The 18,185-nt window shown below is 46.8% G+C and overlaps 1 protein-coding gene across 1 annotated transcript in view; it reads right to left on the bottom strand.

The window, feature by feature from the left end:
* LOC144753019 (uncharacterized) overlaps positions 1 to 18,185 on the bottom strand; it is a 202,757-nt gene that overhangs the window by 97,138 nt on the left and 87,434 nt on the right. The window contains exon 3 of the mRNA XM_078640824.1: positions 6,963 to 7,146. Within this exon, the coding sequence (XP_078496950.1) occupies positions 6,963 to 7,146 (184 nt within the window). The remainder of the gene's footprint in view (positions 1 to 6,962; positions 7,147 to 18,185) is intronic.

Raw genomic sequence — 18,185 nt, 5'->3', positions numbered from 1 at the left:
GCAAGGGGCAGGGAGTGACCAGCAGGCAGCTTTTCATAAAGAGTCCGCAAGGCACATGCCTGCGAGCACCCGCCTGGCTCAAAAGAACTGCAAGCAACAGCATGCACTGGATCATCCTCGTGCACATGCCAGACCCCGGGCCCCACCCTCGACTCACCTGGATGAACTGGATGGTGAGTGCGCTCTTGCCCACCCCTCCTCCGCCCACCACCACTAGCTTGTATTTCTCCATTGGAGTTCCGGGGGGGCTCCTTTCCGCTCATCCTCGGTCAATGATCTGACTCACAGGAGCCTCCAAAGAAAGTACACAACTGAGACCAAAACTTCTCTCCGTAGTGCCAGCTTCCCAATATAGCTGCTCCGCCTGCCGGGGTGCTCCCTACCTATGCTAATCCATGCTAATTCTCGGCTTCATCTTCATAAGCACTGACTGGCTCTGAGTCAGAGGCCTGCACTTCCCTATTTGGTGAGCTGAGGATGAGTCTGTACGAGGCTCGGTGGGCGACCCGGGTCCTAACGCCTGCCCAGCATCTGTTTTGGGTCAACTCAGAGGCTCAACAGGCGGCGCCCACAGCCTCGCCTGACCCTATGACTCTCCCTTATTGAACCTTTCTTGCAACCACAGAGGTGCTAAGACATTACATTCCCACCCATGGCAATCACAGCTACTTCTCAATCATTCTACGGTATCCATAGTTCCCACCAGTTGGGGAAGGATGGGCTCTTTCTCACATCCCTGTGTGCGGCCGCTTCCCTCTTAATTAGCAGCCTTCCCAAACCCCCCCCCCCCACTCGAGAACCTCGCCGAACATCTACAAAATATCAGCAAAAGTAAGTGAATCCTACCAACTTTATCGAGTGCCCTGGAGGAGGCTGCATGAAGCGCAGCACTTCATAAAAAAATACAGCTCTACAAATATGCGTCAACTCCCACCCCCACCTTTTACCATCCCTCCCGCATACAACCCGACCTCCTCGGTCTTCAGCAGCACTACATATCCCCCCTCCCCCCCCGCGGACAGCATTCTGGGCGATCCCTTGCAACAGCGGATTCTCTCATAGGTCTCAAGTAAATCAAAAATATAGTTTCCTCCTGCCTCAAAATGATTTGGAATGTATCTGTGCAGTGACCCAATAACGTGTAATATATACTGTTCCCTCCCAGGAGTGGTTTTGCCAGATGTGGTCAAACTCCCGTCAGATACTGCTTCAACTTTATGTGCAAAGAGGGGGAATTATGGGAATGCTAAATATCCTGCTTCCAAAGTAACCTCATCCACCAACTGGAGTAATCCGAGAGATGAATGTTCACATGGGCTGAACGTGCAATTTAAAGGGTGTTCATCTAGATGGTCATCTTAAAACTTATAGCAAAATATACCAGAAGTCTTAGGGCATTCCTTTATTCCACTTTATTTAACTTTTGACCATGCAGGACACAGATTATATGATTATAGTTGTAAAGAGAATGTATGGCAAGAACTCATTTCCATCATCTTTCTTGCAACACTGAAATATACTTACCGTACAGTGAACAGCCTGTCTTTGCAGGGCGTCATTTCACGAGCGCCCTCTGTACGATCTCCATAATGTTAGTCTTCCCACTCTATCATGTCCCAGGTTGTGTCCATAGTGGGTTGGCCGCCTACTGAGGGTTAGGGCAAGGCCTAGCTTTCAGGCCAGGCCATGGTGCCGATCCCCGCTACCTAGAGCCAAAGGCCATGCACAGTGAACAGAGTGAGCTGTCGGTCCATCACACGTCATACATAGGTTGCTAAAAGATGGTGCAGCAGCGCATTTATGTTGAGAAAACGACTAAGGATAATAAAGATGTACGGCCTCTTGCAGTGGTTCAACAGAATATCTAATCCTCAGACCCACACCCTGTATACCCCCTTCTATGTCTGACAGTCTGGGTGGGGTGTTCCCCGGTGGGCGGGTTGCTGAGGAGAGAGAGCAGCTGGCCTGGGGAACCGGTTGGCGTGGGGTTCCCCTCCCAAGGCAAGCCCTCTGCCGCGCTTCACACATGGCGCCTAGAGGGTGCAGATTGGGCGCTGGGACGACCTCTCAGTGACACCAGATGCCCCGGCTGGCATCTGCACTCCGCCTCGGTCCACGGACGGTGAGGAGGCCTCCTCCTGGCACCACCCGTGTGGGCATCCTGAATAATTCACGCCTCCCTTCTTGGTGAATAATACATGGCCACCGCTTCCTGGGCACCACTCCGTGTTGTTACGCTAGTAGCGCGGCCCAAAAGTATTGTTGTTTTTGCAATTAAACAAATATATCATGCACTGAGTGCAGTACCGGTGCGGGGGTACACTGTCACATGGGATACATACCAAATATTAAGGGAATTAGGGTATTCGGGCTCTGAAGTTTCTCTCTCGCTGGAGGAAACAAGCGCTCGCCATAACAGACAGTTTCCTCTCTTTCTGCCGTCCCTTTGAGACTGGCTTGGCCTGACTTACGTTTATGGTAAAAGCTTTCTTATCTTCTTTATGGGGCGAAACAGATGGCTCCCTAAAGAAGATAAGAAAGCTATTACCACAGCAGTAAGTCAAGGAACCCAGTCTGAAAAAGACGGGGCTTAAAGAGAAAGAAGTACATCACTGGGACCCCTTCTCCAATGGCTGGCCACCGTTTAGCATGAACGGTGACGCCAGCCAATGGAAAAGAGGTGCGGGGCTTCACCTCGCTAGTGAAAATACCTCTATCTCATTAAATTTCGCCAGCGAGACTGCGCATGTGCGCAGCCTTACGCTAGCCGAGACCTTAAAAGGAATTTGAAGCGGTCACATGCATCGTTTTGTAGGGGCACGTACCGAGTGATGCGGGGAGGGGGCAACACTTGGAGGAAGCAACAGGAGGAGGTGGACAGGGCCAAAAACTTGGTTCTATAGTAAAGCGCTCTGACATCTTTGGGTAAGGTCCTCGCTATATTAAACTGCATTAAATGAATACATAAATAAACCAACATCGGGAGGCCACAGCTATACAGAGGGCACGGGTGGAGGAGCGGAGAAGCGACATACAATGTGCAATGTAGAGCAGGTGGAGGAGGCACATAGGAGAGCAGGTGAAAGCTGTAGTAGTACTACAGAGGGAAGCAGAAGCAAGGGGCAACAGAGCTGGGAGGGGGAAGCAACATGGAGGACAGGGTGGGGAGAAGAGGCAATAGACGAGAGAGGAACATGGAAGCGGATGGGTGAGAAGCACACAGAAAGGAGTGGGGCTGTACACAAAGGTGAGCGCAACATGGAAGGGGCCGATGAGAAGTGCACGGACGACAGAGAACAACACAGAGTGCACGGGAGAGACGCGCTTGAGGGAGACAGCTGGAAAAACATGAACATAGAAGTTGGCGGGGAAGCACATTGGTGACCAGGCAAAGGGGGACTAGTAAGGTGGTGGGAAGGAGAAGCAAGAGACAAGAAAGGAGGACTTGGGAGAGCAAAGCAAGATGGAGAGGGGAGTGAGAAGTACACGGACAAGGGAGGGCAACATGGAATGCAGGGGAGAGAAGTACATATGAGAAAGACAACTGGAAAACACATGCAATCTCTTTGGAGTGCTTAACCGAAAAGAAAAAAGTACTGTTTGAAAAACACTCAGTGGAAGCATAGACGCCAGTCAATCAAAAGTGATTTGAAAAGAAACAATGCTCCATGGGGGACAAACACAAGATTGACAAACTGGGACATGAATAAGAAACACAAATGTTATGTTATGTTATATGCAATTTTTAAAGCGCTCGTACGCCCGTGGGCTTCATGGCGCTATCGGGAGGAAGAAATGATACATGTTGCTGTGAAAACTACTATAAATAGGCTTGCTCAAACAGCCAGGTCTTCAAGGCATGTCTAAACGTGAGCAGATCTTTACTATGTCTGAGTGGTAGAGGTAACGAATTCCAGAGGGTGGCAGCGAGGTGATGAAAGCAGCTGCCCCCTTGTCGTTTCCTTTTAAATCGAGACACCACCACTAGTGTTTTCCAGGCAGATCGGAGAGGTCGTGTGGGGACATATTTTGTCACTAGATTTTTAATAAAAATTGGTCCACAGTTGTTTAAGGCTCTGAAGGTTATACAGCAGGTTTTAAAAGCTATTCTCTGGGCCACAGGTAACCAGTGTAGCTCCTTCATGCCTGATTTAATTGAGTGCCTCTTGGGTTGTTTAGTTATGAGTCTGGCTGCTTGGTTCTGGACCAATTGGAGTCTTCTCAAGAGTCCCAATGGTAAGCCTAAATAAATGCTGTTTGAAAAATCTAGACGGGACAGAACCAGGGCTATAGTGACTTGAATGAGGGCAGAATGTGTGAGGAACTGAGCAATTTTTTTTATTTTACGGAGCTGAAAAAAACTTGCTGACACCACTGCACCTACCTGAGAGTGCAACGACAGATCTGATCTTAAAGTGACCCCCAAGCTTTTTACTGAGGCGGAGCTGACAGGAGGAGTTCCCATATCGGTGGGCCAGAAATGGGGGCCCCAGCTGGGTTCGCTTTTCCCGGGCAAGAGTAGTTCCGTCTTGCCCGGGTTCAGCTTAAGGTGGTTATCATTCATCCAGCCTTGGATATGCCTCATGGTCTTCTGAAATTCAGTCGCCGCATCAGGTGTATTGAGAGTGAATACCAGTTGTAAGTCATCAGCGTAATTATACGCTGTGACTTTGAATTTTTTGAGAGAAAATAAAAGGGGACGGAGATACAAGTTAAATAGCAGGGGGGAGAGTGATGAGCCCTGCGGGACCCCACAAATGGAGTGATGTCTGGTAGCCGTGAATGTTCCCAGTTGTACTGCTTGGGTTCGGCCATCAATAAAAGATGCGATCCACCTCAGAGCAGAGCCCCTAAGGCCGGCCTGCTCGACACGGTTGAGTAAGATGTTATAATCAACCGTGTCGAACGCGGCCGACAAGTCGAGCAGTATCAGAGCCTGCTGTACGTCTGCATCTGCATTGGCCCTGAGAGTGTCCTGCACCGCTAAAATCACCGCCTCAGTTGAGTGGCCCGGACGGAAACCTGCTTGGTTAGGTTCCAGGACCGAAAAGCTAACCAAGGATTAGAATTAGGCTCCAAACACCTGCATGTCTTGGTAAGCTCACAATATTTCAAGCAATAGACAGCATAGGTGAGACCTAACAAGCCAGTGGAGCACCATCGCAGACCTTGCAAAAAAACCAAAAAACATTTATGGATGGGTGCCATAGTCCAAGATACCGCTTGCATTTAAATTAGTTTTATAGAAGTTATCTTTCATTTGTTCGCCTTTCTCTATGACTGCCATGCCCAACAACTGACCAAGTGATCTAATAGATTGAATGTTGGTCTAATGCCAGGAATACCATGAAATATAATGATGTGGCATATGAGACCCTATCCGAAATACATAATTAGAAAGATAAATTACAAGTGGAAAACCTGCCCACTGCCAGGCGCACACCATCCAGCAGCAGATGAACCATCAAAGGGAACAAAGCAGCTTGGAACCGGCCCAGGGACAGGACAAACTGGCCTTCATCAATCCTGTCTGCCCCTTCTCGTCTTACTGATTAATGAGGTACACACCAGCAGCGATGTGGCGGGCCTCCCTGTGACATTCCAGCCGGGGGCCTGAGCATCTAAACTTACCCACACTGACAGCGCCGCGCCTGCAGCATACCGACTGGAGTCATTGCCACGGCAGTCTGCTTAGCAAGACTTGAAATGTGCATCCGCCAAGGCACACAACAAGCACTGACAAAGCCAAGACGTTTGGCTTTTGTATGGTGCAGGTAAGCAGAAGCACAACAAATATATAAGTGTTTGCATAGACAAAGATGAACAGACACTCAACACCCGTTTCCACAAAGTTGGCAACACAGCAGTCAGCCGTGCAGACAGATCAAAAAACATACAGACACGAATGCACATAGACTAACAATCACAAAAAACAGGCATAAGCATGTGCAGTACCGGGTACAAGGTGATGTGCACCAGTGGAGCAAAAGGTGATATGCAAAATGTGGCACAAGGTAATGTGATGTGCAGGAAAGGAAAGGAATGACAGTGATGCAGCAGCTGACGAGAAAACTGGGAAAAGATGATGAAGGGAATGCTTGCTATCGCAGCTCAGAAGAGCTGTGGGCAATGGAGGGGGGGGGGTGGCACAGAATCAGGGGCACCACAAGAGGAGATGGCAGGGCCCTATTATGCCATGCACTTTTACAGGGCCCCACATTCCTGATTCAAGAAATATTTATAAATGTATAAAGCAAGATTGGATATTTTATTAATATTGATGATGAAGTTAACATCCAAATGCCACTAGATAGTGCTAGATGGTGTGCAGAAACCAAGGAGTGCCCGTGCTCTTTCCTTGTAAAAAGAACAATTTATGGACATAATGCAGAACAATGTCATACATTCACCCCAGTTCAGAGATCTGGGCCTAAATCCATCGTTTTTTTGCTCACCATGCCATTCCAGTTTGGACCCAGCCATATGCAAATCAGTCTTGATCCTGCCCCCAATGGGAACAGTCCAGCCCGACATTTATGTTTTGAATCAGGTGCCCGCGACACCTGGCATAAATTGAAGAAGTGGGCCAGTGTTTGTTTACTCGGGTCCTGATACATTTCTGACAAGTCTAGAAGCACTGGGCACTTTGAATCCAGGGAGCACCTAATTAAACCTCTCAATGGTGGACCATTCATGTGGAACCGCGTTCCAATGCAAGTATCACCTGCTGCAGGAATAATATGGTGCTGAGGCTAAACTCTGTTTCTGAAGCACAGAGACTGCTTTTCCTTTTTGCTCAACCAATGACAAAGCCAGTGATTCCACACAGCTCACTTGAGTCCCCTAGTTATATAGCTTCAAAGAAGTTTACATAAAAACCCTAAAATCTATAGTCACAAAGCCACAAATCAAAGAATAATAGGTTTCCAGGAAATCAGTTTTCATTGTAGGCCAGATACTACCTTTCCACGCTGCTGAGGCAGGAGGTACCATCCTGGCCACCCACTGTGTAGATGAAGTTTCCCAAGGTAGCCACACCAGCACCGCAACGCTGCCTTTGGACGGGCGCCACCACCTTCCATTCATGCGACAGAGGACTGTAGCGCTCCACGTTACAGGCTGTGTTCTTGGGACTCCATCCTCCAACTGCAGGAGGAATTGCAAGAGAGGCATAGGTTTCAAGTTCGTGATTACTAAGGAAAGAACAATGTGGCTGTATGGTGGCTAATAATTAACATTCTGCCTAGTGGTAAATAAAAAGGCAAAGAAAAATGTTAGTAGGTTGAATTTTTCTTTCTTAACTGCCACGAGGAGCATACTGTCAGCAGTTAGGAGCAGGAGACTGCTTTGTGATGTTAATTAAAGGTGAGTGGAGCACCTACAACCAGTGGACAGTCATGCTTTTTTGTTCTTGTGCTATTTGTTTTCTGACTTCCAAAAGATGATCTCACCTTTCATACGCGTATGAAGTTGGTCCACATTAGTATATACATATTTTTGTCAATAAGCATCAACTGGAAGTGCTTTAGACCTTTTTGATCATTTGGACCCAAGACATGTGGAGCAGTAGCACACCTCCCAACAGACATATTTGACCTGTTGTATCTCCACGGGGCCTGTCCCAAACTCTCAAATCACAGCTTGCATGCCTGATCTACCCATATATCCAATATATCACCTACCATATGTTTAACCTCTTTCCTGTTCCTTCAATATGTGCTCTTTTTCTCTTCCAGATGCTACGTGGAATCTGCCTCTCCTCAAAGCCACCAAAACATGTCTTCTCTTCTATTCCCTCAGTCTCCAATAGGTCAGCTTCTAAGTGTGTCCTCCTCCCCTTGGCACGGACTACCAGGGACCACTGACATAATATCGAATACACAAATATAGAATTACCAAAATATCGAAGAAAAAATATGGAATGCAGAAATATCAAATTCCTATCTACAAACAGGTAAGTACAAAAATATCGAATCAAATCTATCGTTTTAAAAAATATAGTTAGTCAAAATATTGATTTGTTTTACATGTCTTAAAAGTAATTTAAAATTAATTAAAAAATAAATATAATTAACTAAAACATACTTAAAAATACTTAAATAACCTTACAATTATTAATAATCAATTTAAGTTATAAAAAAAACATACAATTTTATTTTTTAATACATATATATATATATATTAACATAATAATAATAAAAAATATACAATATTTTTACCCTAGGATAACGGGAGGGTAACATTTACTATTACCACTCCAGTGAGTGAAACAGTAGAGAAAATGCTGGATCGCGTAGGGGTAAAAATTACTATTCCCACTCCAGTGAGTGCAACAGTAGGGAAAGCGTTGGATAGCGTAGGGGTAAAAATTACTATTCCCACTCCAGTGAGTAAAACAGTAGGGAAAGCGTTGGATAGTGTGAGGGTAAAAATTACTATTCCCACTCCAGTGAGTGCAACAGTAGGGAAAGCGTTGGATAACGGGAGGGTAAAAATTACTATTCTCACTCCAGTGAGTGCAACAGTAGGGATAGCGTTGGATAGCGGGAGGGTAAAAATTACTATTCCCACTCCAGAAAGTGCAACAGTAGAGAAAGCGTTGGATAGCGGGAGGTTAAAAATTACTATTCCCACTCCAGAGAGTGCAACAGTAGGGAAAGCGTTGGATAGCGGGAGGGTAAAAATTACTATTCCCACTCCAGACAGTGCAACAGTAGGAAAAGCGTTGAATAGCATAGCGGTAAACATTGCTATTCCCACTCCAGAGAGTGCAACAGTAGGGAAAGCGTTGGATAGCGTAGGGGTAAAAATGACTATTCCCACTCCAGAGAGTGCAACAGTAAGGAAAGCGTTGGATAGCGTAGGGGTAAAAATTACTATTCCCACTCCAGAGAGTGCAACAGTAGGGAAAGCGTTGGATAACGTAGGGGTAAAAATTACTATTCCCACTCCAGAGAGTGCAACAGTAGGGAAAGCGTTGGATAGCACATGGGTAAAAATTACTATTCCCAGTCTAGTGAGTTTATCAGTAGGGAAAGTAATGGTTTAATATATTAATACAAATAAATTAAATATCAATACCAATAAAACATTAATTAAAATTAATTGCCAATTTAATATTATGTAATAATTAATCAATTATAAATACAAATAAATATTAGTTATTAAAATTAATTACCTATTCATAATAAATTAACAAATAATTTATTTTCAAGACCAAAAACTAATTAATAATAAAAATTAATACCAATTAATAATTAATTAACAGTAAATGAATTATCAATACACAAAAATTATTTTTAAGATATAATTAATTACAATTAAATTACTTCCCACCCTATTCTCCTATAAACCCACAACCTGCTACATAAAATAAATAATAAAGTTAACATAATTATCAATTAATCAATTATTAAAAAGTAATTACCAATTAAAAATTAATTATTAATTAATTCAAAATTAATACCAATAAATAAATAAAAATATTTAATTAATTACAATTAAATCACTTCCCACCCTATTCCCCTATAAACCCACAACCCGCTACAGAACTAAAACGTAAAATTAAATAAAAAATAATTCGTAATTTCTAAAAATGAATATTTAATTTCATATAAATAAATTACTTCCTACCCTATTCCCCTATAAACCCACAACCCGCTACAGAATTAAATGACGCAAAAATTAAATAACAGAAAATTCATTACTTAAAATAAATTACAAACATAATATACACTTTTCACACATATTCTAACATACAAAACACTTTAAAAAATTCGATATTATAAAAAATTCGATATATTTTAATTGCTATATTATATACTTCGATATTTTTACTTTCTATATTTTGAATATCGATATTAAATTACTTACCTTCAATTCGATATTTTTCACCACTATATTCTGTCCATTCGATATTTTGTCCATTTTATATTTTGACTTCTATATTTTGGTAATTCTATATTTTTAATTCGATATTTTGCCTAGTTACCATTGCCAGTGCCCCTGTTCTTCCCTCTGTTTTATCTGCCTTCCTGCAGCCTTGTTCACTCCACCCTCTTCTAATTCCTCACCCGTTGAGTATCAGTGGTCCTACTCGCCTCTTGCGTTCCTTTAGCAATCTTCCTCTCCTTAACACCCTCCATACCCCACTTTTTGAGCTTCTCTCCTGCCTTCTTGCCTTGTTCATCAGGATATGCATTCTTACTTACCCCTTACCCCATGATTGTTGTATCTGCAGTTCCTGTTTGATCTGTGACATCTATATTGCCCGGATCCTTGTCAAGGTCAACAAGTCAATCAACCTATGTCAACGTATGGCAGCCATTAATTAGTGCATAACATATTCCTACACTTTGTTGCTAGTAGAAGGTTATTTTTTGTTTGAATTTGTTTATTGGGTTTTAGGTTGCATTTACATGAATAATACGACAGTGTGCATTCAAGGTTAAACTAGCATTACAAAAAATTGAAGGCATATAGATACAATTAGAGCTACGGATCCTGTTAGGCATTTCACAGTTCAGGGTCATTGTCAACCTGTTGTCCTTATCTGTGTGCCTCGGTGGCACGTATCACGTGGCTTCCCATCATAACGGCTGCATCCTCCATAAGCGGGACCATCCTGAACATGCTAGACTATCGACTGCACCCATAGGGGGATGAGCTCATGTCGTGTCAAGTACTGTGGGGGTGACGCTATGGGTATCAGGAATGTGGGTGTGAGACGTGGTAACATGTGACATCATAGTGTCTCTATGCGTGAGGTCAATCAACTAGTAATATGGACTAGTAGCATTTTGTCTAGTTCAATCTTGCCTCCTTTCCCAGAAACTATGGGGGTGAACTGATGAACTTGGGAGTGGGGTGGGAGTGAGGGAAGGACGGGAGGGGGGGTTTCTAGGTCACTGCGTCCAAGTACAATATGTATATTTTCAAGTCGTGAGGTATAGGTCTATAGCGAGTGTCGGTGGATTGTGTCTGGGTTTCGGAGGGCCAGCGCTCGTGGTCACTCATAACTGGTGTGTAGACTCCATGATGTGTTTATGGAGGCACGGGGGCCGGCGTCGTCGGTCGTGTCTGGGATTGTGTGGCAGTAGGGGACTCCTGAGGGCGTGTCGTCTGTGTGAAGGTGTATAGTAGTTGGGCCCACTCTTGGGATATGGGATGTTTGCGATGTCCCCGTACCTCCTCCTCCCGTAGTATCTCCTCCTCCGCCTTACCCCATTTAAGTACCGCACCTACCCATGCTGCCTCCGGTGGTCCCGCAGGGGCTCTCCAGTGCATGGCGATACCGCGTTTTGCCAGGAGGATTGCTAGCGATAGGAATCTGTATTGTGTTTTCTCAGTTTTCCGTTTGCGGAAAAGTCAGAGTGCGCATGCCTCCCACGTGTTCATGGTGGCAATGGTCGTGGCCTCTTCTAAGGTTCGGTGGATCGTGTCCCAGTACTGGCAGAGAGTGGGGCAATCCCAAAACATGTGCTTGAAGTCTGCACCCGGGGTTTGACATCGGGGACATTCAAAGTGAGTGTCCGGGAAGAATCGTCGGAGGCGGCCCGGTGTAAGATAGGCCCTGTGAAGGACGTTGAATTGTATGTTGCGGAACCTTGCGTTCCTGGAGACTTTTTTGGGATATTCCAGGGCTGACCTCCATTCCCCGTCATGGACCACTCTGCCGAATTCCGTCTCCCACTTCTGGCGTAGAGACTGGAGGGATGGGAGGATTAACGAGCGCACCGCCCTGTAGAGCCATGTTACTAAGTGTCTCCCTACCCCCATGTGTAGGATCGTATGAAGTACTGGATGTGTCGCTGGTTCACCGGCCCCTAGGGTCCAGTGCGTACCGCTGCTATCCAGTAATTGCCTATGTAGCAAAAACTGTCCAGGTGGTATGCCATAACGGTCCATCAGCTGCTCAAACGTCAGCAACTGCCCGTCGTCGAACAGAGACCCGATCTCCGTGACCTCCAGGTCTGTCCAAACTCGAAGCGCGCCCGGGGAGTAATATGATTCTCTGCGAGGGAAACCCACCAGTGGCAGCAAAGGCGAATACGGTGGTTGCGTTTTGGACATGCGGTGTATCCGCATCATGCATGTTCGGGCAATGGACACCTGCAGGGGACGAGTCCGCAGGGGTTTAGTGCCCGGTAACAAGAGTCTGACGATCGCGGCCTGCGAGATAGGACCTGTAGTTGTGTTGGTCTCTCCTGTGTGGCGTCCCGCCGTCCAGTAGGACAGCCACTGGAGCTGGGCCGCTAGAAAGTATGCCTCAAAGGCCGGCGCTCCCAGTCCCCCCTCCGTGGTAGGCAGGTAGAGTGTGGTGAGCGCCACTCGTTTTCGACCCCCTCCCCATATCAGGTCTATCAGAAGAGTGTTCAGTTCTCCGAAGAATGATCGAGGTGGGATCACTGGGAGATTCGCGAAGCTATATAGCAGGCGGGGGAGCATGATCATTTTTGCCAGTGCCACTCGGCCTATGGGCGCCAGTGGGAGTGTCTTCCAGAAGTTGACCGCTGATCGAAGACCAGCTAGTGTCCTACGATGATTCCCTGTGTATAGGTCCTCCGGGGTGTGGTACAGCCGTACTCCCAGGTATCGGGGGGCGACGGCGTTCCAGGTGAGTGATTAAGTACCCATTCGGATTTCGAAGGGGGCCATATGGGGGCTCAACGGGTATATGGATGATTTTCCCCAGTTGACCCTTAGGCCTGACACTGTCGCAAACTCCTCTAACGTTCTCCAGATGCACGTCAGGTGGCTCGTGGCATCCCTAACATAGATCAGGAGGTCGTCTGCGTATAAAGATACGCAGTGCCACATATGCGCTAGGGGGATACCCCAGTCTACACCCTCTCGTCTCAGGCGTATCGCCAAAGGTTCAACCGCCAGAGCAAACAAGAGGGGCGACAACGGGCATCCTTGTCTAGTTCCTCTGCTTACGGTGAATTCCGGGGAGATATAGGTGCCGATCCGGACCCTGGACCTAAGTTGTGTGTACAGGAGCCTAGTGTAAGCGATGAGGCGGGAGCCAAAGTTGTTCTTGGTAATGACTGCGAACAAATATGGCCATAGGAGGGTGTCAAATGCCTTCTCGAGGTCTAGTATGAGGCAAGCTGCATTCGGGAGCTGGGTTCGGGTCATGTCTTGGACGTGGAAGAGTCTACGGAGATTTTGAGATGTGTTGCGGTTTGGTACGAATCCGTTTTGGTCGGGGTGGACCAGTTGGGGTACGACTTGGGCATATCTTGTTGCTAACAGTTTCCCCAGGATTTTACAGTCTGAGTTGAGTAATGTGATCGGCCTGTAGGACGATGGAAGTTGGGGGTCCCTGTGTGGTTTTAGGAACGACACTATTATTGATTCTCTGAGGGAGCGTGGGAGGAGTCCCGTCTTGAATGCGTCTTCAAACATAGTCGTTAGGCGCGGGGCGAGATGAGTTACAAACGATTGGTAATATTCGAGGGGGAAGCCGTCCATGCCTGGGGCCTTGTTCCTAGCAAGCGTCCCTATCGCTGCCTTAATCTCGGTCTGCGTTAATTTTCTGTCTAGGTCCTTTCGGAGCACTGGCGAGACCTGGGGGATTGGTAAAGGGAGTAGGAAGTCGGACACCATGAGGGCGTCATCTTGGCTGGAAGTTTGATATATGTGCGAGTAATATGTGTAGAAAACCTGCATGATCGCTACTTGGGAAGTCTGGAGGTGACCGGCTTGGTCTGTAATTTCCGTGATAGGTTTCAAGTCGGGGTCTTGCCGAGCTAACCATGCTAAGAGCGTGCCACCCCTGTTGCCCTCCCGGTGTATCCTACTGGCATATTTCCTAAAATTGTATTTTCGCAGGTCCCGCAATGTCTCGGCGTATTTTGTCTTAGCCTCTGCTATTTGTAGCTGGGTCACCTCGCCGCGGTCATCTGCTTGCAACATGGCTGCTAGTTCCTGTTCTGCGGTGTGCAATGCGCCTTCTAGCACCTTTCGCACTCCTAACACTTGCTGAATGCAGTGTCCCCTCGCCACTATTTTGTGCGCATCCCACTCAACGAGACTAGAGGACGCCGAGCCCGCATTGAGTCTGAAGTGTTCCTGCAAGTGTTCCCCGTGATCATGTGTGAATGCCGGGTCTGTGAGGCACTCCCGAGGGAGCTTCCAGGTCGGTACTGGGGGGTGGGGTGGTTTCCATCGGAGGGTCAGGACATGGGCGTCATGATCTGATAGCACTCTGCCTAGATAGTCTGTGTGTTTGGCTTTGGCGTGTATAGCAGGTGAGCATAGAAATCGGTCAAGTCTCACTCGAAGATCGTGAGGAATGGAGTGAAACGAGTACAGTTTCGTTGTGGGGTTCAGTGCTCTCCACGTGTCCGTCAGTGTCCAGTGTTGAACCCACTCATTGAAGAGTTCCGTCTGTCTATAGATTTGTGACCGTGGTGGCGGGGGGGCGGGACCGGTCGAGGGTCGTGTCTAAGACACTGTTATAATCCCCCCCTAGTAGCCAAGGGGTGTGAGTGTGATGTGCCAGTGTGTTCGTGAGGCGAGACCAAAAGGCGTTCTGTTCCACATTTGGGGCATAGATACTGCCCATCAGGATAGACTGTCCATCCAGTTGTCCTTCCAGTAATGCATAGCGTCCCTCCTTATCCACCACCCTGGATTGTTCTCTGAAGGGGACTCCCGGCCTGACCCATATAAGTGTGCCCCTGGCAAATGCGGAGTACCCTGTGGCACAGATCACACCCCTCCATTTCCTCTGCAGCTTGCCGACTTCTGCCGTCGTCAAGTGAGTCTCTTGGAGGAGAGCTATATGCGCCTGCTGTCTCTTTAGATAGGCATAGACTGCATATCGTTTGCTTGCTGTGTGTAACCCCCTGACGTTCAGTGTGATAAAGGTAAGGTCTGAGTTAGAGGGTTTCGTCATGTGAGGATGTCTATCGTGTTAGTCGGTGCAGTCCTCACCTCTCGGTTATACCCAGGGTCATTCTCGCTCGTGTGACCTCCCTTCATATGTAGTAGCGCCGTGACCATCTCCCGGCTAGTAGAAGGTTATGGGTAGAAAGAGCTACATTACATTCATAGGGAATCATCACATGGCAATAATGGCATGACCCTTCAAACAGCGCTTTGCATTCAGCAGACATTCAGCCACAGCACACCCAAGAGCACAGCCTGGCCTAAGACACAAGTCCTCACTGAGCACTTCTTCTTGGCATCTTCACTTTTATCCAATGACACGGTGTAAACCTATTTTAAAATATACGATTCAATCCAAGAAGGGGAATGAACTGAAACAGGGTGGTCAATTCACTGTGCTTGTAATAGATGGACTCATAAAAATGAAAAAGCATAAATGGTATTTAAGCAAAACAGACATGACAAACAAAACAAAAAAAATAAAATTGTGCCAGATGTAAGTTATGCAAGCAGTGCATAACTTGTATTCATGTGTGGATGGGTAGCCTGCTACTCTGTGGAGCACATGTTTTGTAGTGTTAGTTGTAAGTGTTTCAACATGGTGCCACACACACTGTAATTTGTTTGGATGTTTCTAACACTTAGGGGCATATTTACAAGCCCCTATCCCCACAGGAAAGTATCTTTTTACGATGTTCCTGTGGCAATAGGAGCTTTTCCTTATTTACAAGGCTGCATTAAGTCACATCACGTGGCTTAATGCCACCTTGTAAATAAGTCCCCCTTTCACGCGATACTTAGCCTGAAAGGGGTGGGCAATGGGTGTTGCAGTGGGCGTGCCGCATCAACACCCATTGATTTTGACGCTGCCCCATATTTACAAGGGTGGAGTAAATATGGGGCAGGACAAACATGGTCCTAACATGGTGAAACGAGGAGAAATGCTTTCTTTCTCCTTGTTTTTGCTGTTTCTATGTGTGCAATATGCCACGAATGATTGTTTATGTGCAGGAAAGTGTCCCTTGAAAAAATGACATTTTGCAAATTCTATATGTGCTGCATTCTGTAGCACACATGGAAGTTACAAACTGCCATGTGCCTGAAAGTGTCCCTTCCTGTACATACACAATCATTCCACCCAACGCAGGCACCCTTGTACTATGGTGTAAGGGTGCCTGCGTTGGCGCTAGGCAGTTTAATTTAGCGCCAGCACCAGGTGAAATGCTGGGGTGCACCGTATCTTTGTAAATGCAGTGCATCCTTGCATTTTCAGAATGGCGGAGCGTGGCGTTGGCAAGTTTTGCTCAACGCCATGCTCCATCCTTCTGTTGTACATATGCCCCTTAGTTGGAACAGAGAAAAAGGTGTTGTTATTCAATGAACTAACATTAGTCTCAGGGCGTAACTCAGGGAAAAGTCCATGCATGTTTAAAGTCGAGATGTCAATCATTCTTGTCCCAAGGATGAAAAGGTCATCGTCAATAGAGATATAAAAATCAATCACTTAAGACACAGCTGCCAAGTTTTCAATGTATGTGTCACATTTCTGTGCATTGCGTGAAATTTTGAGTGACATTTTATCATGAGCGGATCAAGGCGGTTATAGCAGTGTGATGAGATTAACTTTAGAAACAATCCCTTTTCTGAGATGCTCTGGTCCAGAAGGGGCCGTAGAACACTTGTATTCCATTTCTTTTTCACATTTTTATTTTTCGTTTCCCGAGAAGATACCATAGTTCAACAGGTTGTCCATACAGGCCATTGGTGCATCATCAGTACAGTCAAGCTACAATCAAGTACAGATTCATGTACAATTGATTTACACATTATCCATGACTTAGCTTGGGCATTTATTTTGTAACTTCCCGTGTGAGGGTTCAAGCTCTCATGTGCTTCTCACACAGTACTTGTGGCCTGAACTTCAACTACAGCCTGTGTTAAGCGAGCTGCGCCCTGTGAGACAATGTCAGCCTCCCACACCACTGCCTGCAGCACACCCCTCATGCTGCCAAGCCCCCTGCCGCTCTATCGTCACACCTCACTGCCTTCAGCCAACGCCCACTCAAGAACATCTTTCTTCCAATCACTTTTCTTTCTTCCAATCACTTTCTTTGGGCCCTTGTGGGTTAAGCAGTGCTTGAAATGGGAAAATAGAAGTGCAGGTACTCTGTACCAGAGTACCTGCTTGTTTCTGAGAAGTGCGGTACTCTCCAATTAAAAGTATTGTTCTTCTCTTGGGAAGTGCCGGGACTCTCCCTCTCAAAATAAAAAAGTGGCGGTACTCTGTACCGGACAGTACCGGCCCATTTAAAGCACTGGGGTTAAGCCAGCCAATGGCTATACGTCTCTCCTCTAACACTAAGCGCAGCTTCGCACATGTCTTGCACCTTTACCATCTTGGGTTTTTTAAAGAACAGTTGCGATTTTGAAGTGCTGATCCAAGATATAATACCAAAGGTGCTCAGATGAAGCACAGACCCCTTCCCTGCAGCCCACCTGCAGTTTTGTCAATAGGGGACAGATAGGCCTAGGTGATACCCCATGGGTATATCAGCGCTGCGGGGGCATTTTAGAGCATGTGGTCACGAGCAGGAAGGGTGTGTGTGGGTATGTAAATGTAAATGTAGGTGTACTTATATAGCGCAAACCTGTCACCCAAAGGGCATCCTGGCGCTTGCTTAGGGAACCCGTCCTGGTATTCCCCTGTGAGAAACCCCGGCAGGGTGTCCACAAGGTGAAAGTCAGGCATCCCACCGCGAGGGGCCGTTGTGGAGATTAAGCAAGCTATTGCCCAGAGTCGCAGAGTGTGAACCCGTGAGTCGAGGAGGCACCGGGGCTTGAATTATCGAGTCCGTGGAATTTTTAGCCCAAGACCCGCCGAGGCGGGGAATTGAACCCTGGTCCAGGACCGATCTCAGCTTCCGGGTCTGCCGCCTCTAACCCCTGAGCCACACTTCTCCACTTCATATACTGGGAGCCTGTCCTGCAGTGTCTCAGCTCGTCAAGAGGGAGACATAATGGCGTAGCGAGTGTGCCACTGGCCCTACTGGAGGCCGGGACAATGGTTCTCCTTCAGTAGTAATCACAGCTTAGTTGGGCCCTCAGGCCCCTGAGAACCAGTGCCCCCAGTGGCGGCTCCTCCCCTATGGCGGAGGATCAATGCCCCCCCCTGCTGGGCAGCTGAGGGAAAGGAAAAATAAAATGATAATAAAACAGTTTTATTATCATTTTATTTTTCCTCTGGATGGCTCTGCCTGAGGCTAGGAGGGGTGGGGCCATGCCATGAC

The sequence above is a fragment of the Lissotriton helveticus genome, chromosome 5_1, assembly GCF_964261635.1.
Source record: "Lissotriton helveticus chromosome 5_1, aLisHel1.1, whole genome shotgun sequence".
NCBI classification, from domain to species: Eukaryota; Metazoa; Chordata; class Amphibia; order Caudata; family Salamandridae; genus Lissotriton; species Lissotriton helveticus.
Note: the sequence above shows the minus strand (reverse complement) of the source record. Positions and strands in the feature narration are given on the sequence as shown.